General features: G+C 42.3%; 1 protein-coding gene across 4 annotated transcripts in view; it reads right to left on the bottom strand.

The window, feature by feature from the left end:
- Positions 1–8,631, bottom strand: part of GRIA3 (glutamate ionotropic receptor AMPA type subunit 3) — a 292,053-nt gene that overhangs the window by 31,563 nt on the left and 251,859 nt on the right. For 3 of the 4 annotated variants that reach the window (XM_069074018.1, XM_069074017.1, XM_069074021.1), the window contains exon 13: positions 8,008–8,255. In XM_069074018.1, the coding sequence (XP_068930119.1) occupies positions 8,008–8,255 (248 nt within the window). Of the gene's footprint in view, positions 1–7,330; positions 7,446–8,007; positions 8,256–8,631 lie in introns of all 4 variants that reach the window. The other variant, XM_069074020.1, reaches the window with a different exon arrangement.

The raw sequence follows: 8,631 nt of genomic DNA, 5'->3' as shown, positions 1-8,631 counted from the left end.
CTCTCTCTCTCTCTCTCTCTCTCTCTCTCTCTCTCTCTCTCTCTCTCACACACACACACACACACAAAACCTTAAACTCAGGTCCCTCTGAAGCTCATAGATTATACCACAATAGTTCCCTGACCAAGCTCCACTTAATGGCTGTATTTTGGAATGAATATCTGGTCAATGTATCCAGATGGCTCTGGAGTAGAAAGTGAGGCTGGTGACCCTGCACAGCCCTCCCTCACTCAAATATAAGTCAACTGCAAGTCATGACATCATCTCCCTGATGCCATGGTCCTCTTCGAAAACAAAGGGCAAACACAACACAACTGAAAACTTACTCAGATTTCTCCAGCCAAAACCATTACCTTCCTAAGTCTTAAGGTCACATCTTGAAGGAGATGGAAAGAATATTTTCCAGAGCTTATAATCACAAGACCACACTGTCAACTTGTGCAATATTATACTAGAATACAGTCATACCCCAATGTCCTATAGGCTCATAGAAGTTAGAGATCATCCAGTTCCACCCCCTCATTTTACATATAGAGGCAACTGAGGTGCAGAGAAAGAAGGGACTCACTCAAGGTCACACAATAGAGACTAGAACAGCAGCTTCTTGAGTTTCAGGCTAATACTTTTGCCTGTCTCTGGCTCACAAATAGCATGACACTAGACAGTACAATGTTATGGCGGACAGTTTACAGGAACATTTTGTGACCTGGGCAGTCAATTGAAAGACATCATGGAGGGTTCAAGATGTTGGTGGATATCACCAAGGGGATAATCCACTACACTGTATTATTAACCTTGTGAAATGATTTATTAATACCAGATTAGGTGGATATATGCTCATAAATGCTAAATCCCATTTCTTTTAGGTGGGATTTTCAAAAAAAATTCTTACAATTCCTAGAAAAATCCAAGGTTTGGCTACCACTGGAATGGATGAGTCCTCAAGGCCTGCTGCTACTCTACTAGAAGCAGAGACCCAAGAGGAAGCGATAGGTTCATACACCTATGGCCATCACAAAACCCCAGAGGCCACCATGGCCACATACAAATCAGTGAATGGAATTAAAATACTCACCCCACTCCTTCATCCCAAACCAGAGTCTTAGGGATTCCCAGGAGCTCCAGCTAAGACCTGAGGAGGGGCTCATCATTTTGTAGGGATTCTTGTCCATACACATAGACAACAGGGTCAATAAAGAGGCATTGGCTCCATCTCAACGCTGAGATTCAAAGAGTCTACCTTTTGGGCAGCTCCTTCCAATTAAAGGTCCATCTTGGTGCAGGGAAACTCTAGAGTCATAGTCATCACCTCAGGCCCAAGAATGTCAAAGACTTCTGGGTGTGGAAGAGAATCAGTTAAGAGAAGGTAGCATGGGAAGGAGGAATTGGAGACAGACATGGGAGAACCAGTGAGATATGTTGTAAGTCAGTCATGCACATGAGAAATCCAGGATGACCTCATCAATTCAGATTTTCCTTAGCTGGAATTCTTGTTAATTCATGTGGGGCTTGGCTGAAGCTTGCCTTTGTACTATCTATGAAGAAAGGATTTGATAAGGAAATGTGTCATGGGAACAAGATTGGAAGTGGGATGGAAGGAGGAAAGGTTAGATTTTCATAAGGAAAAAAAATCTTTTCAAGCATCCTCAAGAACTTTGGAAGTATGTGTATATATAAGTGTCTAAACACATACATACATACATAATACATACATACTATACATGTGTACATGTTTGTATATGTGTATGTCTATCTATCTGTCTGTCTGTCTTTCTGTCTATCTATCCATCTATCTCCCAAACTTCCTTATGAATTCATTAAAGCACGTCTGATAAGAACCAGATAACATTTTGGTTAGCCAACTTGTGTTCCTGCTTTACTGCAGCTGAAGGTACTCAACTGGCATTTTTCCCACGATACTTTAGAATAATAGCTAGCATATGGTGCTTTAAGGCTTGCAAAGCATCTTACAAATATTATCTCATTTGATTCTCACAACAACCCTGGGAGGTAGGTGTTATTATTATCCTCATTTAACATATGAGGAAACTGAGGTAAATAGAGACAGTTTCTTACTCATGGTCACACAGCTAGTAAATGTCTGAGTCTGAATTTGAATTCAGGTCTTTCTGATGCCAGGTCCAATACTCTATCCACTGCACTACCTATCTGCTTCTACAGATCAGACTGGACTTCCCCTCAGCTAGTCCAAGGTTTTCTTTTTTGGGGGGGAGGGTGGTTAATTGAGTAACCCATCTTCCATCCCCCAAGAAAATCCAGGTATATCTGAAAGTCATCACTGTACTGTAGTGTATTCCTAAGTAGAATCCTAGGGTGTCAGAACTGGAAGGAAGCCTGGAGATGATCTGGTCTAGTCCTTTCATTTTCCAGAGGAGGAAAATGGAGTCTCAGAAGATGGAAATGGCCAGCTCCAGGTCATGCAGTGAGTTTAGTGGCAGGGCTCCTGGTTCGTAGTCTTTCCATCACCCCACTGCTGCCTTTTGGGCCCTGAACAGAATTTCAATGAAGTCACATGAGGGTACAGGTTTTACAGCTGTACAATCAGCTCTGCTTCTCTCTTTTAAGTTGAAGCTTCTTTATAAAGGTAATCAATGTGATTTTTATTTTCAGAGGGAAAGTGACTTGCCCAAGGTCACAGAAATAGTAAGTAGCAAGAGCTATGCAGGTCCAAGGAAAGAGAAAGCTGAGAAGTAACTTAGACTTCACTCCCTATTTTCTTTTTTTTTGCCTTTTGGAGGGCAATTGGGGTTAAGTGACTTGCCCAAGTTTACATGGCTAGTTTTTTTGTGTGGGTGTTAAGTGTCTGAGGCCGGAACGGAACTCAGGTTCTCCCGACTCTGGGGCCAGCGCTTTACTCACTGTACCACCTAGCCACCCTTCACTCCCTATTTTCTAATCTTGGAATTCATCAATGTGAAAATGCTATGAAAAGTTCCAGAGAGAGGTGATACCATTCTTTGTCACCAATCGCCAAGGATGGTATGGGGTTAGTGCGCCACTTGCCTGGGAGAGTGGGCTTGGACTGTGTTTAGTCCCATTCATGTTGCTCACTGAATAGGTACCCATGAGAAACTGATCTTCTGAGGTGGCTTCATAAGCACTGATCCTGGAGGTCATCAGAGCTTTCTACTACATCAGCTTTGTGACCTCCTAACACATCATCCTCTCTGGGCCTCACATTATCTAGGTCAAAGGATGGTACTCTTTTTGATTCTTGGATTCTTGATTGTGGTAATTGTAGAAAGGGATGATGTAGGTGCAGTCCTCAAATTATTTTAGTTTATACAGTGAAGACTTATGGATCAGGGATAACTGTGGCGGGGGGTGGGGATAGCAAGTCTGAATTAATAAACAGCCTGAATGATCCTGACTCTTTAACAATATGATTTATCATTTTCCCTCTCTGGGCTTTGGTTTTCTTATCTGTAAGATGAGTTGAGTTGGCCTGTATTATCTTGAAAGCCCTCTTCTGGTCTGAAATTCTCTATTGTAAGAATGTTCTGAACTTTGATCGTCTATGTTCCATGTTCTTTAAATTGTATTTATTGGTATATTTCATTTTCATATAACTTGTGTTTCTAAATATGTCCTTCCCTGCTTCCCCACCAGGAGAGTCATCCCTTGTAATGAAGAATAAAAGGCCATTTTCTGTGTTTTAAGCCTTTTCCAGGTCTAATATACTAATAACTCTCTGTTCTAAGGCATCTTCTATCTCTGTCATTCTGTATTCCAAGATTTCTTTTCAGTTTTAACATCCTAGGATTCTATCATTCTGAACACATTTTAGAACTCAAACAGGGAGACAGCATGACACAGACTAGTGGATGGGGAGCTGCTCCTCAGAGTTAGGAGACATGAGCTCAAGTCCCACTTTTGACCTACACTGGCTATGTGACCTTGGGCAAATCACTTACCTCTTGGGGCACCAGGCAAGCTTCTAAAGTTTTAAATTGCACAGAAGGTGTCAATCTGCATTGGTTGAGGGAGTTTCCTCACTGCGAATTTCCTGTAGTCATGAAATCATAGGCCTGGTCCCCAAATAGCTCTAATAAAATGTTTCCTAGTGGAAGATGCTTAGAGCAGAAATGTCAATCACATGACCTACAACACTTCCAAGTGAGCTTTAAATCAGTTTAAAATGTAATTAGAAATATTTAACAAAATAAATAAAAATGCAGTAAAATGTAGATAACATAACGTTTTAAAAGCTAAGTCAATATGTGGTCCCTGTTTCTATCTGAGTTTGACAGCACTGGCTCAGGGGACCTGCTTTAAGGAATAGATTTGCTACTGGTGTATTTATTATTTATTTATAAGGCAGGGATTTTTAGCCAGAGGTCCATGAAGCTAGGTGGGGAAAAATTACATCTTGATTTCAATATAATTGGTTTCCTTCATACTCCTCTGTATTTCATTTTATGTACTTAAAAACATTCTGAGAAGGGGTCCATAGGCTGTACCAGATGACCCAAGGGTCTGGGGCACAAAAAAGTTTAAGAACACTTGATATAAAGACTGTTGTTAAAATTCACGAAAAGAGACAATTCTCTTAAGGAGCCATTTCCTTTCAAACTTGCCTTTTGTGTGTAGATAGCACAGAGATAAACTTCAGCCCAGTCTTTGTCTGACTTTTCTGAATTAGGGGCTCCAATGAAAATCTTGGACCCACCTTTATCTGTCTTTTAAAATGCCAATTGCTAAGGAAGGGGCAAAATAGACTTGTTTCACTGATTGTCCCTTCCCTTGCCTACCCTCTGATATGCCAGGATACAGCAGGTGGAAAATAGAAAGAGGAAGAGAGAGCAGATGAATAATCCACCGACTGAATAATCAGGCCCTGAGTAGTCCAGATGTGACAAGTACACATGATGTGAAAGGTGGATTAACATCTTGCAGGACCACGTGGAAGACTTTGGCTGATCCAAGCTGCTGATCAAGGAGTACTGTGAGCTCTGAGATAGTGGAAACTTTTAGGCCCCAGTAGGAAAGAGTGATTTAAAAAGTCACTAACTGCACAGCTGAGACTTGATGACCTGGAGGCAGGGGACTAGCAAGGAATCGACTTGAGAAAAGCCTCTAAAAGAAGTATGACCCCCTTCCCTGAAAAAAGTTCCAGTGCTTCACATACATGATTTATCATCTCAATCTGTCCAAGGCTTTTGCGGGTAGAGCTTGAAGGTGCTCTCCCCAAGTCGACCTTCATTATGCCAACACATCTGGATAGCAAGAAGAAAGCTCGCCATTTGGATGTTTTGTCTAACTCTTCTCAAACAATTGGTGTTCAAGAATATCAATGGGGAGAAGAACAGGAGTCTGGGTTCTAGTCCTGACTTAGCCACTCACTGACCATATGACTTTGATCAAGTTACTTTTCCTGTATCTCCCCATTCTAAAAATGTGGGAATTGAGATACAGAGGATCTCTAAGGGCCTTGACAGTCTGTGAGATCTGAACATTTGGACCACATAGACAAAACATTTCAAATGAATGGCCAAAGTTTCTGTCTTCTCATCCAGATGTTTTGGTGTCATCTGGCACCAACATGTCACATTAAGTATGAATGAGGCATTCATGAGAGCCACTGACTTGGTCTGTTAGTACCCAGAGTTTCACTTGGCAATTTGCATGAATGATGTAACATGGGCCCCTGGGTCCTGTTAGTTTCAGGAGAAGACCAGTAACCAGGTAGCTGGTTACTTTTGGCAAGAGGTTAGCCATACCCAGGATAGGGCTACACCTTTTAATGCCTTCCACTAACATTGGGGTAGAGCTGGAGTCACTGCCTTTTGTCACATAGTGACACCTTGATTAACCAGAACACTTTGGGAATGGGGTGTTTACCGTGAGTAGAATTTTCTGGTTATCTAAGCGTTAACAAGTGGTACTCTTTTTTTCAGCTGTGGGAAATTTTCTATAATTTTTCAGGGTTCACTTTTTTCCTTAGTAAAGTCAGTTTAGTGATCAGGACTGAATCTTTCCTTATTGAGGACTGGCTTGAACCTCAGGGCCATTCTTCAGATCATCAGTGATCTTTGCCAGGCACCGGAGGTGGAGATGGGAATGGTGGAAGAGTTGGGCTGAGCCTGGAAAGTGATTTTTCTCAAAACAAAATTTCGGCTATATATTTTCTTTTCCTGCACAATTTGCTGGTCTTGTCTAAGTGGATCCCAAGGAGAACAATTCTTGTTGACAGAAGGACTCATTATTAGTTTCTGGTTAATTGAGGCTTTACCATAAAAAAATCGAGCCAATGCCTTGACAGATTGTGTGTTATGAAAAGGCATCTTGAAGCTTGTATGGGGGGATGCATCATAGACCTTAGGGTAGCTGTAATATTTTGGTTAGACAAAGACTGATCTTCCATAATTTATTGGAATCTCACACCTTGGGCCACAGTGGGGGACCAAGTTCAGGTTCTGGCCCCTACTTACCGAACATTCTTTTCCACCAGTGGATCATTTGGCCCCATGGCTGCTGAGCTTGCCCCTATCCCTTGCTGTTCAGTTGATTGCTATTCCTGCTAGCCCTGATAAGAGTTACTGAGCCAAAGGAATGCCAAGTAAGACGGGACTTCTCATCACTGTCTGGATTGCACCTACCTGAGCCAGGAAGGGGTCTAAGGAGAGGACAAATCAGGAAGCGATACCACATACAGCAACCGAGTTATGCAACATCCCTGCTAAAATCTACGAAAGGTTTCATACAGCCTAAACCCGGGGTGACCCACTGAAGAGAAACTCTCCCCCCACTTAACTTGAAGCGGAGCCCATTGTTTTTGCTGTCAAGTTAAATGGGGGTTGTCTTCAATTGGCCATCACAAATAGAGAGCAATATGTTATCACTTCATGTTCATCTTCGCAACAGTCAGCCCTGATCGGTTAGCCAACCAACCAAACTCTAGTAGCATGATGTCCTGGGAGAAAAAGCCCATGAGCTGTCATTTCAATGTCCAGGGCTGTTTTCATGGCTATTACCACTTGGCAAAGGTAGGCAGGGACTGCCTCAGGGGCAATCTCCGGACTCTTCCCGGCCTAGGCCGTTAATGGCCTTCACAAGTCAATCCTAATGGGGGTGGGGAAGAGAAAGGGGAAGGGGAGGAAGCCAATATGGTTAAGGAACGTCTGTCTGGGAGTTTAAGAAGGGACCCAGTTAGATCAAAATCGATAGCAGCACCACGAGCACTGTCTGGGTTCAAAAGTCACCAGACTTTTGAGTGCATCTTGCCATACTCTCTCCTCAATAGTAAGATAACAGTCTTGCCGATTACTCGTCACTAAGGGTACCCGGTTGTGGTGACATTGAGGCTGACCTTGGAGTCACCGCCCCCGCTGCCGCACTCTCCTTTGTCGTACCACCATTTGTTTTTCAATTTGTCCAAGAGGCCTTGCTCATTCAGTTTTAATACTGCCAGGTTAACAGCATTTCTTGAAACGATAAAACATAACTTGTAAGAAAATGCACAAATGCTTAGGAAATCGTTAACGTATAAAAAAGGAGCACAAGAGGACAAATTGGCGAAATTGCACAGAACGGGGAGCTAGAAAAATGTCTGTACAGCAAATACAGGGTTAAATATTGGAAGGTGGCATGTAGGATAACGTTTGCTCAAAACTGAAGTGTGCGGGATGGGGAAATTGTCTTTGAGAAAAAAAGTAACTAGACTGCCACATCCATGCAATTAACATTCGTCACACATGGCACCATAACTTGGCTTTTACCATTTAAATTGAAAAAGCCGTTGAACTGTAAAATTAAAACAGCAACAAACAGTCAGAGAGGACAACACAGAGAGAACATTGAAAAAAAAAAAGGATGCATTAAATAGATGAAACCATCATTTACCGTCTTATTTAACTCCATGGAATAGTGTAGATTTTTAAACTGTTAAGTTACCTCAAAATCCACAAGAAAGAAAATGACAACAAAGTACATCAGGGTAGGTGGAATACTATAACAACATGGATATTGTTATATTATTCCACCCACCTTAATGTTGAGCCTTTAGGGGTTGCCACACCATAGCCTTTGGAATCCAGATTTCCACCAACTTTCATGGTATCACACGGCTTTCTCTGCTCAATATACTCGTTCATGGTTGACTCCAGCAGGAAGGCGAACTTTCCTTTGGACTTCCGCACTCTGGCCACACCGTCAGCTGTGGTTTTGGTAAACACCGATGGTTCAGCTGATTTCATGTACGACCACATTTTCTCGTAGACGGCTATTTTGGATCGCTGTAATTAATGAGAGATCAATGCATAGAATCAGATTTTCATAGTTCAAATGGACCTCAGGGGTCATCCAGCCCAACCCTTCACCCAGCGTACTCTGCAATTGCTCCTACAGCTTCTGTTTGAAAAGCAGTAGCAATGGAAAGTATACTACTACTCCGGAAGGCCTATTCTGTTTTGGGACCACTCTGCTGGAAGCTTCTCCTTATATTAAGTCATAATTTGCCTCCTTGTAACTTTCCTGCATTGGTCCTACCTTTTCTTCCTTCGTTCCTTCGTTCCTTCGTTCCTTCGTTCCTTCCTTCCTTCCTTCCTTCCTTCCTTCCTTCCTTCCTTCCTTCCTTCCTTCCTTCCTCTCTCTTTCTCTCTCTCTCTCTCT

Source organism: Petaurus breviceps, unplaced genomic scaffold, assembly GCF_028583685.1.
Source record: "Petaurus breviceps papuanus isolate PSGF00001 unplaced genomic scaffold, PetGlider_PUasm1.0 90881, whole genome shotgun sequence".
Taxonomy (NCBI): domain Eukaryota; kingdom Metazoa; phylum Chordata; class Mammalia; order Diprotodontia; family Petauridae; genus Petaurus; species Petaurus breviceps.
This window is presented reverse-complemented; position numbering and strand designations above follow the sequence as displayed.